At 32.2% G+C, this 20996-nt stretch overlaps 2 protein-coding genes across 2 annotated transcripts; one reads left to right on the top strand and one right to left on the bottom strand.

The window, feature by feature from the left end:
• The first annotated feature begins 12415 nt into the window (after nucleotides 1–12415).
• On the top strand, nucleotides 12416–15281 carry LOC120254098 (probable cytokinin riboside 5'-monophosphate phosphoribohydrolase LOG6). The gene is made up of 7 exons (XM_039262246.1): nucleotides 12416–12551; nucleotides 13537–13634; nucleotides 14199–14229; nucleotides 14361–14460; nucleotides 14765–14835; nucleotides 14918–15061; nucleotides 15147–15281. The coding sequence occupies exons 1-7, from the start codon at nucleotides 12420–12422 to the stop codon at nucleotides 15237–15239; spliced, it is 669 nt and encodes a 222-aa protein (XP_039118180.1). The 5' UTR covers nucleotides 12416–12419; the 3' UTR covers nucleotides 15240–15281.
• A 64-nt stretch (nucleotides 15282–15345) lies between these two features.
• LOC120254099 (translation factor GUF1 homolog, mitochondrial) lies at nucleotides 15346–19833 on the bottom strand. The gene is made up of 12 exons (XM_039262247.1): nucleotides 19758–19833; nucleotides 19440–19645; nucleotides 18186–18936; nucleotides 17790–17946; nucleotides 17584–17638; nucleotides 16876–16943; nucleotides 16699–16803; nucleotides 16519–16590; nucleotides 16329–16442; nucleotides 15963–16103; nucleotides 15798–15857; nucleotides 15346–15615 (listed from the first exon to the last, which is right to left on the bottom strand). The coding sequence occupies exons 1-12, from the start codon at nucleotides 19831–19833 to the stop codon at nucleotides 15450–15452; spliced, it is 1971 nt and encodes a 656-aa protein (XP_039118181.1). The 3' UTR covers nucleotides 15346–15449.
• Between the last annotated feature and the right edge of the window lie 1163 nt (nucleotides 19834–20996).

Genomic DNA, 20996 nt, shown 5'->3' with positions numbered 1-20996 from the left:
ACCAACCGGTGATCTCACCACATCTCACTAGCCTCTCCCTCCATGAAACCCTTGAGAAGAGATTTACATAGATATTCCATCAATCAACATCTTGAACTTTTCTCTTATGTTAATATTCTCTATTAACTTCAAATATAGTGTTGTAACCCAAATTATGACTTGAGTTATAATATATGTAACACCCATCAACCTCACAGTTGAGCCACTTATTAAACTTGGCTAAATCTCTTATCAATCTTGATCAAACTTAGAAACAACTGTAACTCAACAAAAACATCAATAAAACCAAACATAATCTCAATCAATCATCCAATGTTGATATTCTCCAAAGTAACTTACAATTGTTTTCAATCCACCAAAGATAGACTATAACCTAATTCAGCTCCCAATCAATCAATCAATCAATTTGGCACTTTCCTAATTTAGCTCCCAATATCAATTAAAATAAATCCAATCAATTAAATAAATGATTTGCTCTCTCTACTACTTAATTAATTATCTAACAAATAACGCCAACTCTTTGAGAATACTAACATTTTAATTTAATAAAGTGTTTTTTTTCATATATATAAAAATTCTAACTCAAAACAATTTTCTTAAATAACTTAAATCTCTACCACTTGAACCAATTCTCATTAGTCGATATTTTAATATTACTCATGTATAGAATTAGTTAATCTCAAAATAGTTGGGATTAATGAATTCAAAGCTATTGTGCACATGCATGGAATTACAATTTACCCTGTGAGTATGCACCATTGGGCCCATTCTTTTGAAAGCCCAAACTAAAACCGAACTTGGCAAGCAAGGGCTTGGCCCACTAAGAGACTAGAGCCACCATCATCATGATCATGATCATCATTCATCCATCACCATCAAGTTGTTGCACCGACTCAATAATTCAAAGTTCCACCCAAGCACTACACGATTCCCAAAGTCTGGTCACGCGTCACCCGCACGTGTGGTTTGGCAACGGATCAACATGATGTGACCCCATTCTTTTCGAACCACCCCCACGTGTGCGCCTGCTTGTCGGGTCACTGAATCTGGTCGGGTCCAGTGGCAAATCAGTCAGTCAATCAATCAAATCCGTTTTTATGGTTCGGTGCTACGTATTGCCGTGATTTCGGGATGGCGCACGTGCCTGTTGTTACTATAAGTGTGTTCACTATTCTTCTTTTTTATATATTTGTGTTCCATTTTTCCGTCATAATTTTTTTTCTCTCATCCATTTGTTTTGTCTCGTTGTAGTTAAGTTTTTTTATTTTTATTTTACAAATAAGTGATAAACTCACCTAGTAGAACAATCAGAGACACATAGAATTAATATATCAACATGACTATTTATTTATATCTCTATTTTGTATAAATTTTCAAGTTCGATTTGAGATCTTAAACGAACACTTTTTTACAAGGGATGTAGTATTAATAAGCCAACTGGCTTTTGGTAAGTATTATTAATTATTAAACTTATAACGGTATATTATTTAATAAATTTGAGTTTTTTTTTCACAAGGGACTTTTGCATAACTTAAATCCTCGACCATGTTTTCAAAAGAGATGAACTCTCCACTTTTCACATGAGAGTTTTTAGTATTGTTACTGTCCTATTTGATGATGGTCAATAAATATAATTTTTAGTTAACCAAAAGTTATTTTTTATCTTTAAAAAATATATATTAGTGAAGTTTAAAATAGACGCTAAATTATTTTTACAGATAAATAAAGTTTTAATCATAAATTAAAGAATTTTTTTTGTGTATTAAAGGTGATTTTTGTTTATTTTTTTAATAAAAATTTGATGAAATCATTTTGAGAAAAAAAATTTTTGATGATAAACCTTTTATGGAATGATGAAATACCAACTCTTCTTCAGAATTCATTTAGAAGCTTAAGTCACTTAAAAAGTTAGTTATGAGTTTGAATTTTTTGTATGGAAAGCAATTTATTAAGAGAGAAGTCAACTAATTTATAGAGCATGCAATAGTCAATAGAACATCAAAGTTGTAAGTTAAAGATTAAAATAAATACATAAATAAATAAAATACTAATTCTCTATCATAAGAAATATAAAATCTAAATTTAAATTATCATATTAACTTTATCTCTTGGAATTATATATTTTAAATATCTCTGTAATTCTTAAAAATATTAAACTTATTTCCAAGGATGATCTCTCCCAAAATCAATTATTTTATGGAGTCTTTTTTTTAATTGTCGAAAAACAATTCTAAAGCGTGGACAAGGATGCCATAATTTAACCAAAAATAATAATAATAATTCACGTTATAAAATATTAAATTAATGGTTTGTACATATATATTTTTTTTATTGCAAGCATTTTGATTCTAAAAAAATATATTAGTCGGAATATAACTCTATTTTATATAATAAAAAAAATCCCAAACAACAGATTTCACCAATAAATTGTCCACATACATGGGTGAGTATTATATGTTCATATCTATAATTTTAAATATAATAATATTATAAGTGACATTTGAACTATTCATACCAGTTCGCATTTTCAACATTCTCTTTTCATATAAGAGACTTGCAAAATAAAGATAAAAAAAAATTATATTGTGTATAAATATAAAATGAGTAATTACTAAAAAAAAATCTAAGTATATTTTTATTTTGATTATTTAACCAATTTGATTTTCAACTGACTTTTCAAGTTTTCATTTTTTGAAATATTTCCTATTCCATCATATTGCATTATTATTTAAATAAAATTACCAAAGATATATGATGATTAACAAACTAAGGGACAACACTGATAGAGAGATAAAGAGCTTAGCCTCTTCTTGTTAAGAGTTCTCAACTTTCATTTTATAGCCCGACTTCTGTTTAGAGTTCACTTTAAGGACGCCATAGAAGGACTAAGAGTTTTTGTTCCATTCTTTAATAATAAGAGTTTGATTCGTGTAGTATTAGTGCAAAAACTCATGTCCTACATCAAGAGCAGACTATTGTTCAAAATGAGCTAATTACTGATCCCAGAGATATTTGAATCAGTCATAATTTTTGGATAGTATGCCGACATGGAGATAATTGATTATTTGTGTTACTTTTATTTAAAAATAAATTGTATGAAAAACATGTTTTAAGAATAAGAACTTAAGAGATAAGAAAAGAAAATGAGACTTTCCCACGATGTAGTGTTAATAATTTCTTTCTAAAATAAATGGAAAATTTAATATGAATGGGAGCCACCATGTGATTAATAATCAAAGTCATGTAAGACATAAATTCATAAATAAATAATTAAACTATTAATATTCAAAGATAAGCAATACAAATAATTTTGTAAGTTACGGAATAATATATTATATATAATTTAAAAGAAATATATTAGTGGGTTGAAAAGGTGACACATGGCTCGATGCAACCATTGAAAATGTTCAGAGATACCCTCCGCTGTCAAGTGATTTAGTGTTGGTTGTTGGAGGGCTTTAAAGTAATTTCATTGAACAAAAGCCCAATGTGAAAGAGCAAAAGTGGATGTGGACGATTGCGGCGCTAATTGGTACAACAGAACGCACGTGCAACAAACACGTGATTTCATTTGTGGAAAGTAAATCAAAATTTTCAAACAAAATTTTTAATTTTATAAGGGTCTTTTTATTGCCGTAACCCCAAAAAATAGTGAAATCATTTGCCTTCAATTTTTTTTTTTTTTTTACCTCTATATTGTGAAAATTTATCAAATTGTGTGTATACCTTCCAATAAAATTAAATGCTGCATGTATCCCTTAAAATTTGATTTACTTATATATATACATATACATTTCTACTCGACATACAATGTTAAAATATAGTGTTAATTGCCAAATACCCCTTGAAAGTTTCGTTTATATACATTTTCCCCTCTCTAATTTTGGTATCCCCAAAAACACCCTCTTTTTCTCTCCACTTATTTTTAAACCCTTCAAGTCGTTAAAGTGACTAAACGGAGTTGGGTGGGAATTTTTTTTGACAACAATGACCTTCATCTACTAACGCAACTTTTTTAATCACGGGACTTTTATCTACTTGTAAGAAAGGTCTTCTTCTAACCGAGTCTTGGTTGTCCTTTTTTTGGCATGTTTGCTCGTTCCATTTTGGAATCTGTGAAATCTCGGGTTGGGTTGGTAGATCCGATCCGGAGATCGAGTCAGCGGTGGAAACACCTAAATCCGCCGGCGACAGAGTGGGAGTTCGACGGAAGTGCACCATCGCCGGGAGGCGGACCTCAATCGTTTCTCGGATTTATGGGTGTTTGCCACGTTGTTTTATTTTTCTTGGCGGCAATAAAGCGATGACACAAAGATCAATGGTTTGAAGTCGGAGAATCCTTTTAGAGGACTCCGTTGGTGGAGAGTTGGATCCATGAGACAAGCTCTACTGGGTGTTGGGGTTGAGGAGAAAAGAGGTCGTGGAGATCGTTGGAGAGGTTGAGGAGCTAGTAGCATTGGAAGAGGAGAAGGAGAAGAGTGAGGAAGGTGAGAACTTGGAGAATCATACTAAGTTTCTGGTTGAAGAGACAAAGGAGAGAGGAGAATGTAGTTGCGGAGGAGGTAGAGCAGGAGATGAATTAGGAGAAAAACTTTAGATTAAAAGTATGTTTTCGTTTAAATATATGTGTTTTTTGTGTAACTTAGGTATTTTCTGTTTAAAAAAATTTGTTTATGTTTAATAATATTGGTTCATGTTTAAGTTCTTGAGTAGCGTTTAACACAAACATACAATTTTAAAGCAGAACCGAGGTTACTTAGCGAAACCCGAGTTATTTAAGCGGAAACTAGGTTATTTACACACAAACATACACTATTAAGTGGAAGCAGACTAAATTAAGCTACTAGTATAATAATACATTATATTTTGATTAATTTAGATCCCAAAACTCTTTAGAAATTATTGGATTAAAAAAATTAAAATTAAAAATTAAACTCAAATTCAATTGGTCTTTTTTTAAATAAATGCTTAAAAATAATGTTTAAAAGAAAATATCTTGGAATAAGAACTTTAGGGAATTAGAACATAAAAGAATCACCTTTTTATGGATATATGAATAAATCTGTAGACTATTTTACCATGGATTAATTCTTGTTCTATAAACTTTAGGCTATTTTACCAGTACTCTTTTAAATCTTGTAGATTCCAATCAATATTTTCTTCCGAAATTAGAAGTACATTAAACATAAAGATAAATTTTTTTAACGTTTTACGTTCAATAATAGTTGTTTTTTTGTTTAAGTTATTTTATTTCCGTTTATCGATCACGGGTTTTTTTGTTGAATCTAACACGCTTTTCGTTTAACGGGTCTCGATTCTTTGTTTAATTTACTCGTTTTTGTTTATCCGATTATGTTAGAGTGCATTGTTAAATGTTTTACTTTTAATTTGTTGGGTTTTCGATAGTTTTACATTATATGTTAATGCGTATCTGATTAAGTTTACTAATTTTTGTTTAATAGTTTTTGGTTTTTGTTTACGAATACACTTTTTTTATGTTTAACAATAGGTTTTTTTGTTTAAGTTATCTTGTTTACATTTAATAATTCGGGTTTTCGTTTAAGGTATCGCGTTTCCGTTTAATAGTCTTGGTTTTTTGTTTAACAATAGTTATTTTTTAAATTACCTTGTTTTTCTTTTTATCAATCCCTGGTTTGTGCAAGCAACCCCATCATAAACATTCCGACAATTTCAAATTTATCCATACAAAAAGAATCGACATAAATCAGATGAATTTGAATTAAAAAAAACACACACACATACCAATTAAGAATCTCCAAGGTGATCGACATAAGTTCTAAATCGTTCCTTTCTCTCTTACAAAACAACGAATACCCTCCCCCTCCTCATCCTCCTTCCGTTAATCCGATTTCTTCAGTTCTCTAAAGTACAACACATCTCTCATTAGTATATTGATTCTCGTCAGCCTCTTCCTTTTCAAGGCCGAGCCTTTCCCACCGACTTCATCGTCAAGGCAAACCCGAAGAACCCATAGCAACAGAAGGTGGTGATGAAAATGGTCGAAGGCCACTAGAGATCCGTGGTGAGGCTCAAGGTCTTTCAAAAAATATTTGAAAGATGGGAAAAAATTGGGTTATTTTAAAAAAGATGATGTGCTTTTATCCACCATTGTTGAGGGTAAAAATGGAATTCAATCAAATGAATTAGACGGAATTAGCTGAAAGAGGAAAAAATGAAGTGAAACAAAAAAGGAAGGGTTGTCCGGCAAATTCAAAAGTCAGAGGGGTTGTCTGTGAATTTTTTAAACTGTTAGGGGGTAAAAAATAATTTTCCCTAAAATATATTATTAATAATATAAATAAATATTAATTTTTTATAAAAAATAAAATTTTTATTTATATTTTACTTGGAAAATACCTCCAAGGTCATCATTTAATTTGATTTTTATTATAATTTGGATTTTGTTTTATGCAAATACTTTTTCACTCATATTCTTTGTATAAAATCATTTTAATGATGCATATCAATAAAATTAATTATTTATCTAATGATGAGTGTAAACTAAAATCAATTTTTTATCCATATTTTAATGCATATCTTTTTTTATAAAATTTCATAACCTATTCATTAATTAAAACCAATTACATATTTTAATATCTAATAATATGTATAACAAAAAAAATAATATAATCCAAATTTCAACATATAAAATTGATAGGTAAAGGACATGTAAATAAAATTAAATTAAGGATTTATATGCTAACAAGTGTTTTCAGTATTGTAGTAATATTTTTCAAGTGGATGGCAAGCAATTAAACACCTCTTAATTCATACTCATTTATTGAGCTCTCTTCTAGTTAATTTTTTTTCAAAAATATAAATTTATAAGTTTTCTTGGAAGTATATGAGAGACAAAATGATAGTTGGAGAAAAAATATCAGATAATGTTGGATATATTTAATAAGAATGTCTCGTCCTTTACTACTGTTGGAAGTAAAGAACCAAAAGAAAATGGTCACATTTTTCAAAGCCATGAAAAAGAGTACAATAATGAGTTTCGTTCCCTTATCATTCTTATATTTATTTATTTATTTTATTATTTTATTTTTATACATATAATATATTTATAGAATAAAGGATTGAAAAAATATAAAAAAATTATAAGGATTGATCTGAAAATTTTAAACTTCCAGGGACTTATAAATACTTTGATCTTATATTTATAGTTATTTGAATTAATTCAATATACCCATCTTATTTTATCATAAGTACTCCCTCCGTTCCTAAATACATGTCGTTTTAAGAAAAAAAAATTATTCCAAAATAGTTGTCGTTTTACAATATCAAAGCAATATTTATTCTTTTTTTTTTTCCAATTTTACCCATCTTCAATTTCCTAAGTTATATAAATGAAAATAGTAATATTTATAGTCCCAAGAAAAATGCATGGTTTCAAGAGAGGGATAGTTTAGTAATTTCATTGTATGTTATGTCAAAATTTAGGTAAATTAATGCTATCCTTAATTCTTGTGCAACAACCTTAAACGACATATATTTAGAAATGGAGGGAGTACATACTTTTCGAAGTTCTTCATGATTTTTAGAAGTTTTCATGTCCAGGATTGTTTATAATATGATCGAAAGAGTATTTATTTTCATCTCTAAAAACAAAACTAAAAATAATTTTTAATATAGATCAAAATTAATTTTATAGTTCAGAAATTACTTTTATTTTTAAGATTATAGAAAAACTAAAAAAAAAATTAATATAAATAGTTCAAAAATTATTTTTATTTTTACGATTACAAATGACAAAACATAGAGTACAGAAGAAACACTGAGGAGAGAACAAAACATCCACCAAGAATGAAAAAGGGTGACTACAAATGACAAATAAGAGGGGAACAGTGAATAGAAGACTAATGGCCTAGCCTGAGCAATCAAAAGGCAATAGTAGTATCTATATATGATGGGTCGCGGGGACGATGGGGGTGGCCGCTCGTCCGAGTACCTATCCTTAAAGGCCATGAAGTTGAGGTTGCACTTGATCTTCGAGACACACTCTTACCAATTTGCTTGATTGCCCTGAGGAACTGCATGAATTCAACTAAGGAACATGTGCTAGATTTTGATAATAATCACAATAAATGGCCCTTATCAATAGATCTTAATGCTAGTAGAGTGCCAAAGCACTCACTCCTCTAAGAAGACTAGACCTCATTGAGAGGTTAAAATATTGGGGAAATTGAGAATGTTACAATAATGTTACAATAATGGTTCCAAATACGAGTTGCATTGGGCCAATTGATAAGGAAGGTGATGATAGTTTCTTCTATAGTGTGTTAAAAGACGCATGATGTCATAGAGATGCTGTTACATCCTCTTTTTCCCAGATTGACCATGGTAAGGGTTCTATTGTCCTCAGCGAGCCAATTGAAGATTATGATCTTCCTAGGATAGGGACCCATCTATAAGGACTTGTGTAGAGGGCATCTAAGGCCACCATCATTGAGAAATAGACAAAAGAATTTGAATGAGAAGATACCACTTCTTTCCCACCGCCATAACTTGTAGTCCATGCCATCAGCTAGTTGACCTCTAAGGTTAGCATGTAATATATTGAATCTTTCATTTTTGGGATCTCCTTGTAGAAGTTGGAACTCATACGCAAATACATTATAGTTTGACCAAGAAAAGAAGAGATCTGGCCAATTATCCTTGGGTATCTTACCATCTACCTAGAGGTCGTGCTAGAAAAAAAAATGGATTTACCATCTTTAATCTTTATTGCCAAATTGTACTTGCAGGCAAAGAGGCAGCTATGTATCCCTCACCAGAAGGACTTCCTCTGGGGAAAACTATAGAACGTTGACCCTGGTGTCTAGCATGTGGAGATAATTATAAGAAATCACCGGGACTAGCACCATGATAGGTTCCGCAAAAGCTTCCACCACCATTTACTTAGTAGTGCTTTGTTGAAATCTTGTAGATTGAGGATACCCCATTATTTGATTTTTAGATTTACACACCTACTTCGAGGCCATAAGGCGACACTTAAGATAATCAGAGCTTTTGCCACTCGAAAAGAAATCCATAAGAATCTTGTCAATTTCATAGGTAACCCAAATAGTCAAGGCAAAGACTAACATCCAATAGGTCAGGATCACAACACCAAATTAGATCAGCGGCATTTATTTTGGTCTTTAGCGACGTTTTAAAACGGTGCAAAAATGGCAGCATAAATGCCGACGAAGATTGTGTCAAGGATGTTCCAGCCATTCGCGGCATTTCCTGAAAAACATTGCGAATTCAGCGGTGTTTATCTACAAATGTCACTATTTTAACGGTGTGACTTTTAGAGGCATTTATTAATTAAAAATGTAATAAATTTAGCCTTTTTTTTAAATATTAATTTTTTTAAAAAAATACCTCTAATTTAACCGGATTTCTTTTTAAAAAATAAATTAGCTCCTCTAATTTTTATTGTTATATATTAATTTTCTCTTTTTCTTGTTCACCTTTTTTTAGATTTTTTATTTTTAATTATTTCCTTTTTCTTCTTCTTCTTCTTCTCCTTCTCCTTCTTCTTCTAGTTTCTTTTTTCCTCTTCTTCTTCTTTCTCTTCTAGTTTCTTCTTCTTCTTCTTCTAGCTTCATAATCACCATCATCATCTTACTTTCTCTTCTTCTTCTTCTCTTCCTTTCCTTTTCTTCTCCCCTCTTCCTCTTCTTAACTTTTCATCCACCTAATTTCAATTGACAATAGTATTTATAGAAAGTAAAAAATTTAAGCATTTAGAAGCGTTTTGCCTAAAAAACGGTGCACAATTTAAAATTTTCAAATAAATGGTGCCAAATTTAATTTAATTTTTTAAATAGCTAATTTTGAATTTTGAAAATTTGAGGCGTTTTTCGCTAAAAATGCCACTAATTTTTTAATTTTATAAATTTTAAATTTAAAAAATCTGTAATGTAGCTGTTTTTATTTGAACAAATGCCACTAAAATTTTAATTTTATAAATTTTAAATTTAAAAAATTATAATCTGTGGCTTTTATTTAACAAATACTGCTAAATTTTAAATTAAAAAAATATAATTTGACTATGTTTTCTTGAAAAATGCAACGAAAGGTAAAAGATTTGGTGGCGCCTCTAACGTGTAATTTTTTGAATTTTAATTTAAAAATTTAAACATCAATAATGAAGCGGGGTTTTTTTTTAAAAAAAACACCGCTAAAGTTCAAATTTATTGGCATTTCGGTAAAAAAAGGTATTAAAACCCTAAAGTCAGTGGTGTTTTTTAAAAACTCCGAGAAAAAAACTGTGTCAAAAACCCTTTATGGTTTATTGGATGGGCGAGACTAGCATTGAGTTGATTAAGGTCAGTTTTCGTTTGATAGAAATAAATTAGATCTTCCACTAGAGAAGTTTGGAGTTATTTTGTTGATTTATTTCTACCAATCTTGTTTTTTTCGGGTCTTCTAGAGATTAGGATCCCAAGATAGGTGATGAAGAGGATGGCGGTGGGATTGTTAAGTGCTTGGTGACACCGGGGTCTAGGGTGTTATACCACTTAGAGGAATAAAGGCAACTTTTGTGAAAATTAATTGCAAGGCCTAAAATTCCTTTGAAGATATATAAAATCAGTTTAAAGCTAGATATGTCCTCAATTCCTCCCATGAACATAAGCAAAGAGGTCATCCGCATACTACAAATGGTATATTTATAGTGAGGTTGAACATAGCATTAAGGGCATCAGCGATTAGCACAAACAACAAAGGAGAGAGAGGGTCGTTATGTTTGAGCCCTCTTTTAGAACGGACAAATATGGATGGGGATCCATTAATCAATATATTAGCTTTGTAGGTGTTAAGTTAGGAAGCAGTCCAATTAATCCAACAGCTTCCATAACCCTAGTGCTGAGAGTCTCCATAAGTAAATCCCATTCTTTCATATGAAATGCTTTTGAGAAATCGACTTTGAAAATATGACCCAAGAAGTTGCGCTTTTGAAGGTTACTTACAAGCTCCTTAGCTGCCATAATGTCGTCAGTGATAATTCTTCCTTCGATGAATGTTGATTGAGAGGGATCCACCACAGAGTTAATAACTTCGCTTGGATGATTGGCAAGAACTTTGGAAATAATTTTGAGTAGTTGGGGAATTTATTTGACTTATGGGTCGAAAGTCCACAGGTTTCGTTGCACCAGATTTTTTTTTGGTATAAACACAATGTTGGGCTAGTTGACCTTTTTGAGGTTAGCTTAACCATGTTAGAAGTCAATTCTAAGCTAATTGAGATAAGCTTGAATACATGACCAATTTTTTGGAAAAAAACTAATCGGTAGGCTGTTAGGGCCTAGAGCTTTCTCTACCCCAAGGTCGAACATTACGACCCTCTTGATCTCTTTCGGATTAAAAGGACACTCCAAATGGGAAAGGTTCAAAGGCGTTATATGTTCGAAAAGCTTGCGCTAATCGGCTTTATAGCAAAAGCTACGTTTCACACCGAACTGATTAAGAAAAAACAATTGGTAAACATAATCCCTATTTTTATTTTTTAACCTAGAAATTAAATTTATTTTAAAGATATTATTTAAAAAAAATTAAAATTTCACTTTTACGCACATATAATATATTTTTTAGAATAATATAAATAAAAATCATTAAAATTTTAAAATTATTATTATTAAGATTTTTTAAACATATAGATGACAAACACCCAAGCCAAGAATGTCCATAGGCATACAACTAATACCTCGATATACATGTACCCTCATCTTGTGCATGTGGCCTTAAGATTCAATTTGAATCCTCCCCAAAATAAACAAAGAACCAGATGTTAATAGGCTAAAAGGCCATTGACATTATTTATTAATTATTAAATAACTTATGCAAAATATTTTATAGACATGATATATAAAAACTAGTTGTCTGCAAACCTTAGTGCACAACTATTATCTCCATTTAGGATTGGATTAATAATTTCTCAATATTTCAAGTAATAAGAAAAATATAGGGCATCAATAATTGTGCAAAAAGGTAGAAATGAATTAAAAAAAACCCAAAGCATTATTTTTTTCGTTTCAAATCTTAAATAATGATTATAAACCTAAATACCAAACGTATGTTGATTTGCTACTAAGCAAATCAATCATAACATTTAAATAAACAAAAAAAAACATGAAAGTGTGGCTCCACCAACATGACCACAAACATGGACTTGGTCACATTGCTCTTATATTAGTTTAATCAAGTCCATTAAATGATAATTAGCAGCTCTAATAATTATATATTTAAAAAACATGGCACATTAATCACACCAAATCCCAACCTTATCGGATCCTTAACAGTTTCAAACCCGTTAAGCCAAAAAGGTGTGTGTTGTTGGTGTGTGTTCATATGTCTATAAAACTCAAGGTTTGGAGTTGGAGTTCGGGAGAAGAAAGAAGTCGAGATTAATGGAGATGGATAAAGAGAAGGGTGAAGAGAAAAAGAGTTCGAAGTTCAGTAGGATTTGTGTGTTTTGTGGAAGTAGTTCAGGGAAGAAAGTTAGTTATCAAGATGCAGCTGTGGAGCTTGGAAAGGAGTTGGTAATTAATTTATAACTTTATAATTTATATATTATCATTCTTTGCTATTTTTGATGTTTTTGGACTATAATATTTTGTTTATGTTTTGATCAAAGTTCATGTTTTTCATATTCATATCATGGAAGTAGTTCTAGCTAGCTTCTTGTTTTTATTAGGGTTTATTGGTGGGGTGTTTTAGATCTATTCTTACTGTTTCTTTGTTTTGATGTTTGTGGAGTTACTATTTGTTTTTTAAGTTTGATCAAAGATCATGATTGATGTTGGTAGTGTCTAAGTGGTGCTTCTTCAGTTTTGGTGTCATTAGGGTTAGATCTCTGCTTCACTTTCTTTATTTGATGTCTTTTGGAGTAAATATTTGGTTTAGACTTAGATTAATATTATGTTTTTGGTTATTTATATCATTCAATGATTAGTTGTTGTTATTGTTCTTGCTGTTGGTTAATTAGGGTTAGTTAGTGGATCATGAATGGAGAATGTTTTAGGTCTCTTCTTCTTCTCTTTCTTTGTTTTGATGCTTTTGGGCATATTAACACCATCCAACAACTAGTACTACTACTTCTTCTTTCAGAGAGTATGGTCATAAAACTTCTTTTTATTTTTTGCTTTGCTTCATTTTCCATAAATTGTTAGTTTTCTACCTACAAAAATGGAGATTAAATTACAATATTTAGAAATTAATTTCATGAGAGAGATGTGAGTTGAAGTAATGGCTTGAATTGCATATCAACTACAAAAGAGGAAGTTAAAATAAAGATTAAAAAAAAAAAATGGTCTCATGAATCATGTGCATGCATGCATGCATGCTCTCCACTTACATGTCTCTAATTCCTTCTCTAATCTCTCCACTTCCCTACAATAACTTTAAATCTTTTATTGTTTGAAATCCATATATATATATATATATAGAGAGAGAGAGAGAGAGAGAGAGATTTGAATGGGTTTGAAGTTAAATATATAAGTATATATATATGTTAATGAATTGCAGGTGGAGAGAGGTATAGATTTGGTGTATGGAGGTGGTAGCATTGGTTTGATGGGTCTTGTCTCTCAAGCTGTACATCATGGTGGTCGCCATGTCCTAGGGTTTGCTACTTTTCTCCTTATCTCTCTATCTCCACATTTATTTATCCGTGTACCTTATTATACATGCACCATTGAATTCCTTATCTCTTAATTTCGAGTCTATATCCATCTCTTTCTCCTTTCATCAAAGACTTCTCCAACTCTCATCCTATCTTTCTATCTATTCTATCTCTTTCTACTTAGAACAATGGATCCTTTATATCTTTCTCTCTATAAATATATATCGACAAGTCTACAGCCGTAGCTGACCCGGAAGGTAATCTTCGAAATTTCATCGTGATAGGGATTGATTTATTATAATGAATTCCTTTATCTTTTTTTCTCTACTCTAGAATACATCAAGTATCTAACCAAACATGATACTCTAATGGAAAGACAAAGTTGTGCTTTAAAAGTATGTTTAAATAACTGCTAGTAATCCATGCAGTATCTTCACCAACCAAACTAAACTAGAATAAAATCCATGCAGAATAGTCTTTCAAATCTCTTCTTTTGAATCTTTTTGCGGTTTTCTTTTCTCTTTGTTGAAGTTTCCAACCCTACTTGTACTTATCTCTTTCGCAGTGTTATTCCAAGATCTTTGATGTCAAGAGAGGTGATTAATTAATTCATCAGCTTCAATTCCATTCAATGATTTACTTCATTTCATTGATTAATTAATAATTTATAATTCATGCTAATTATAACAGTATGATTAATGATTAATGATTGATGATCTTTATTCAGGTAACTGGTGAGACAGTGGGAGAAGTTAGAGCAGTATCAGATATGCATGAAAGGAAGGCAGTGATGGCCAGCCAGGCTGATGCTTTCATTGCTCTTCCTGGTATAATAATAATAGTACATTATAATATGATTATTAAACACTTACTATTAAGACAAACATAATTAAAATTTTTTTTACTTAATGATTAATAGCCATGCAAACCATATCAAGATAATGAGGTTGCTAATCTCCAGAAATAAACTGATACATATATATATATATATGTATGCACACACAAACACATATATACACACATGGGTAAGGATTTTCTTCATGTAAAAAATATTTAAGAGAGAAATATATTTGTAAATTCAAAGATTATGCTATACCAATATATTATTAATATGATGATATGTATAAACAGGTGGTTATGGGACCCTTGAAGAACTTCTTGAAGTCATTACTTGGGCTCAACTTGGAATTCACAATAAACCAGTAAGATATATATATGCCACATATATACCATGCTAAAATTATATGACTTAATGTATGATTATTGATGTAATAAAAATGGCAGGTTGGTCTCTTAAATGTTGATGGATATTATGATTCATTGTTATCATTCATAGACATGGCTGTTGATGAAGGCTTCATATCTGAAGCTGCTCGCCATATCATTGTCTCTGCTCCATCCCCCAAAGAATTACTCATCAAATTAGAGGTAATTAATTAATTACTTAATTCTCTTTTTTTTTCAACAAAATAAATTTAATCTAATTTATAATGTTTTTATTCTAAAAATGTAGGAGTACACAGCTGTTCATTCATCCAATTTGATTTGGGAGGTTGAGCAAATTGACTATGTTCCTTCCATGTATGACATTAGCTTTGCCATATAAAGCTAATTGCAAATAATAATAATAATACCCAATAAATGGATTTATAAATATATATAAACTTGAATGATGAATGAACAAAATTTTTGTTACAATTATTTCATACAGATTGAATGAAAAGTACACTGCTGATAACATAAGATTACGGCAGATACAATTGTGATTGAAAATTTAGATGCATGATTATTTATCATGCTTGCGAATTATACACGATCAAGACACTTTCAGTAACTCATGGAATGCTTCTTGTGGAATGTCGACAGACCCGACACGTTTCATTCGTTTCTTCCCTTCCTTTTGCTTCTCCAAGAGCTTCTTCTTGCGCGTGACATCGCCACCGTAGCATTTTGCTAGAACATTCTTTCTCATTGCAGATAACCTGAAAATTTCATAATTGAGAACTAGGAAGCCGCAATTGGAATGAGTGAAAGAAAGTAAGTCAATACAGATGGAATGGCAAACCAATGAATATTATCGAATTGTAATATGAAGCTTCGACCAAGAATTCATCTGTCTTATAGTTATGAAAAATATATGGAGAGTGTGGACTTGAAATCTTACGTCTCCCGAGCAATGATCTTCGACCCAATTGCTGCTTGTATTGTGATTTCAAACATTTGCCTGCCAGATTTTATCTCTGATTATTATTAATTTTTCCTTGCAATGGAGTTTTAGCAACTAAAAATTAAAGCTTGCCGACGATAAAGTCAAAAAAAGGTAATAAACCTGTCTATGAACTTCTTTAATTTTTCCACTAGTTCACGACCAACTCTCTGAGCCTTCAGATTATGAACAATAGTAGCCATTGCATCAACAGGCTGGCCGTTGAGGAGGATGTCGAGTTTTACCATGTCGGACTTTTGATACCTATGAGGCACAGTTATAAAATGTCAGAATAACATGTTCAATTTTATGAGGTCTAATAACTCGGGAACCAAAACCCACAGTCAATTCTCAATTGTCGAACAGCTAGCACAAACTAAGAAAATAATCATTGTAAAGCTACTGCCACATTCAAGGTTTGTGCTGAGTGTTCTAAAAGCCAAAGCAGAACATCTTAAAAGTGTAATTGAAAAAGCAAGTTGTACTCACTCATCATCTTCATAATCAAATGTGGCGTATCCAGAAGTTATACTTTTCAATTCATTGTAGAAATCAATAACGATCTCCCTCAAAGGCAATCTGTATTTCATGAATGCTCTCTGACTGCAATATGAAATGATCAGCCGGTGAACAAGATTGATTAAACCAACAAATGGATTGCACCGTAACAAAATTTTACCTATCAATAAATGAATATTCCAGCTGTTCTCCTCTCCTTTCTGAGCAAAGTGTTATAACTGGCCCGACATATCTGGAAGTGTGTAACAAGAACAACAAAGATTATTAAGTTTTTAAGAATAAATATGTACTCATAAAAGCATCATTTCTTGTGATGATCAAATAAGGAAGCAGAGCTTACTCACTAGGAATAATAATTGTTGCAATTACAGATGGCTCCCAACATGCAGCCACACGTTTACCAGGATTTGAAGCCAACGTTGCAGGATTCTGAACTTGCACCTTACTACAGCACACATAATCAGATCAAACAATCATTTGAGTAGGTGTAACTGAAATTATCATAAAGATACCCCACCTCCCATCTGAATACTCAAAAATATATGGTACTGTTGGTATGGTAGATATGACTCGAGCTCCATACTCCTGGGAGGCAAATCCAGATAGCAATCAGATGTAATTTCAAATACCCAACAGAACATGAATATTAGAAGTAAGAGAAGAATGATTCATTTTTTTCATGTCCACAAAAAGATTCAAGCATATAATATGAGAAAAGGGACATAACCCGCTTATAAGTAATAAACTTTTGACTCATCCATCAATGCCTATGAAACAAGTTGATCTATGAGCCACATACATCTCAAAACAGGATGATGAGCAATTGAGGCATCCACAATCTAACTAAGAACACAGCATATAATGTAACCTCAATCATAAATCTGATGGGCATATTTCATTCACTTTGATCACATACATCATTAAAGATTTGAATGGTAGTTGTATCATCAAATGATCCCAATCACACACATAGAAGAGTACAATGGAGTCGATGTGATTTTCTTACAAACACGGAGTGTGCACTATAAAATCTGATACACATCCGATGTGTATAATATGCTAACACTATTGCCAGATACTTGCAACCTGATGGAAGCTAATACTGCTGTCTTTGATTTAGTTTTAAAAATAATTTGCAAGTTCTGCTACTAAATACCATAGAGCCTAATACCACATCACTTAAACCAATACAGTGAAGTTGAACATCAATGAAATGCCAACTTACTTGTTCAAGCCGTTGATGAAAGACATCCATGTGAAGTAAACCTAAGAACCCACACCTGTCAAAATTGAACATTCCCATAAAATTTGACTAATCAACATTTTCCTCAGCCCTGATAACTGTGTAGACCTTAAAGACTGAAGGAATGTGATCACACAAATACAAGATCATCAACAAAGAGAAAAGAAAGCATTCATAACAAAGGGTACCTGAAACCCATGCCAAGTGCAGTGCTAGTTTCTTTGGTAACAGATACACTAGCATCATTACATGTAAGTCTTTCTATTGCATGGTTAAGAGCATCGAAATCAGATCCATCAGCAGGATATAGACCAGAGAAAACCATGTGCTTTGCAGGTTTGAAACCTAAAAAAAATTAGGACTAAGAACTGAAGAAAAGATTTAAAAAATAATAATAATAAGCAAAGACAGAAAACCAACAGCACCAATAAAATTTGGAGCATTAACAGGGAAGTAGCCACCTTCCTAGTAAAAGATCATAATGATGGCAGAACAAGGGATCATGCACGGAAGGAGAAAATAAGGCAATGGCAAAAAAGGACTATATTGATCATGTAAATTAATGAAACTATGAAAGTATATACCTGGAAGAGGAATAACAGTGCTTTTGGCCCAATGAAGTGTATCACCAACCCGTGCCTCTTTTGTTGAGCGCATGCCACTAACAACATAGCCAACTTGCCCGGTGAAGAGCACACCAGTTGACTTAAGTTCAGGATGCATGATTCCAACATCTAAGGCATCATAAGTTTGTCCAGTCGCAGCAGAAGCAATCTTATCCCCTTTACGAAGTGCACCATCAACAACAGCAACATGGCAAATTACTCCTTTATACTCATCATAGTAAGCATCTAACAAGAGCATTCTCATAGGCAGGTCACACTGCCCAGGTGGACATGGTATTCGCTCTATAACAGCAGGGAGGAGATGCTCAAGGCCTTGGCCAGTTTTGGCAGAAGTTAGCAGGGCATCTTTTGGATCAAGATCAAACATGGATTTTAATTGAGCCCTGACACGATCAGGATCAGCAGTTGGTTGATCGATTTTATTTATCACAGGTATAATGGTCAGATTAGATTCAAATGCAAGATAAAAGTTAGCAACTGTTTGTGCCTGGACACCTTGGGCAGCATCAACAACCAAAAGAGCACCTTGACAAGCAGCAAGTGATCGAGATACCTCATAGCTAAAATCCACATGACCAGGGGTGTCAATCAAATTCAATAGAAAACTAGGTCTATCATTATCATCCATGGCATGATTAGAGTTGAGAGCATGCCTATGGAACATGGTTGCTGTCTGAGCTTTGACTGTAATACCCCTCTCTCTTTCCACCTGCAAACAAGGAAATTGCTTCCCTATAAAAATCATATCAAAGCAACCTACTCTGCTTATTCCAGAGTTGTTTTAAAAAGCAGAACCAGAAGACAAGCGATTGCTCAATCCTTCTAAACCATCATTGAAAGTGTTGATAGATCCCTTCTTCTCTCATGTATGCCATGATGTATGATAATATGATTATAGAACTACTTCTCCAATTTGAATCTAAAGGCAATTATTCTCGAAATTATTAGTCATATTAGCATTTTGTGACTGAATCTTTTCTCAAACAGCAACAAATTACTATCTAAAATCCTTAGGTCGATACAAAAACCGTAGTAAGACGATATCTTTACAGGTTACAAAACTGCGGTCATGGCGTATAATGCTTTCTGGAGATTTAACAAGAAGAAGGCACAAAAAGAACAAAACTTTCCGCAATAATTGAAGAGTCTAAGTGAAACTAACAACTGGTTGAGATTGAAACGCTTTCTAAGAATTCACCGTTTTCTCCTCACCTGCAGCTTGTCAAGGTACTGAGGTTGGCCGTGGCCGCGCTTAATGGTGCCCGTGAGCTCCAAAAGCCGATCCGCAAGCGTCGACTTGCCATGATCGACATGAGCGATGATGGAGAAATTCCTGATCCTCTCCGGCGGGTACTGGCTCAAATCAACGACGTTCTCTTTGGTATTCTGACGAGATTGCGAGCAGAGACCTCGCAAAGCTCAGGGATTTTCCTGTGCTTGATCCTAATAGCATTGGCCATAGCTTCGATCTCGATCTCACAGCCTTGGACGACCGACGAAGAAAAGTCCCCATTTTAGGGTTTTGGGAACTTGATTCGAAGCTCCAGCGAAGAGGGGAGCAAACTGGAAACCAGAGAGGTTTACGGTATGTTGTCTCGCGGGGCATTTTATGTAGGCTTGCGTGGGTCGCTGTGTACTTTTTGATTCGTTAATATATATATATATATATGTATGCCTCGATTCCAAAATACATGTTGTCAAAGTATGTTGAAAAACATTAAGAATAATATTACTAAAATTATTAGATTTATGTATCTGCACTAACGCTGCGGGTTAACTATATTTAAAAAGAAGATTGCAAAAATAGTATAAATTTTGAAAAAAAAAAATTGTTAATGCCATTCTTTTAAATCATTTTTAATATGAAAAGTATATTTGCAAAATGTGAAAGGTTGGTTGGGAAATATATTACTGGAATATGTTATATTGTTTATTGAATAATGAAAATGATTTCATTTCAATACTTTGAAAGGAAAAACAATTTTAAGTATTAAGCCTTTTACTTGATTTTTTTCTCTTCTTTGTTGTAAGAATTGAAATAAAATACTTGTCTAATATATTTATACACACAGATACTTCATCATTCAAGAAAATTTGTTACAACTCATCATCACATAAATATTAATTTAAGAGCAATGTTATCGTTGAGATGATATTATACAAGGTCCTCATGCTTCTAATTAAGTTTTAGCAAACAAAACTACTTGTATTAACACTGAAAAAAGTTTTTCAAGTTCTTATCTCCAACAAAAAAAAAGTGAACATAAAAGGAAAAAAAAAAGTGAAACAACTTCATTCCACGCATGATTGTCATTATGGATGTGTATCAAAGATAGTGGAGTGTTCAACGTTGTCATCCATGGCGACAGGAAGGTTGAGGTCAATCAGAGTGTTTAAAGATGGGATTTTGGGAGATGAATGTGGGGAATATTCCTATAATCATAATTTAAAATAATCAATAATAATGATTGAAAAAGAACATGTTGTAAATAGTATTCAAAATTTTATAATTATTACTTCAAGTTTTTCAATCAGTTTTTTTGCATTTGAAGAGGAGATGATGATTTGCCGTGCAGCTAGGTTGATGAATCCTTCTTGTAGAATTCTGTTGATGAATGAAAGCAACAAGTTATAATATCCGTCAACATTTAGCAAAAACCAATCTGAACAAGTATAACTTATTTATCTCGCTTTTATAATTTCCGTGTGTATATAGAGCATTGAGATTAAATTACCGGGTTTCGGCATGTATGCCTAATTGCGCCTTAA

The sequence above is a fragment of the Dioscorea cayenensis genome, unplaced genomic scaffold, assembly GCF_009730915.1.
Source record: "Dioscorea cayenensis subsp. rotundata cultivar TDr96_F1 unplaced genomic scaffold, TDr96_F1_v2_PseudoChromosome.rev07_lg8_w22 25.fasta BLBR01000341.1, whole genome shotgun sequence".
Lineage (NCBI taxonomy): Eukaryota > Viridiplantae > Streptophyta > Magnoliopsida > Dioscoreales > Dioscoreaceae > Dioscorea > Dioscorea cayenensis.
The sequence above is the reverse complement of the archived record's forward strand: the minus strand, read 5'-3'. Positions and strand labels throughout refer to the sequence as shown.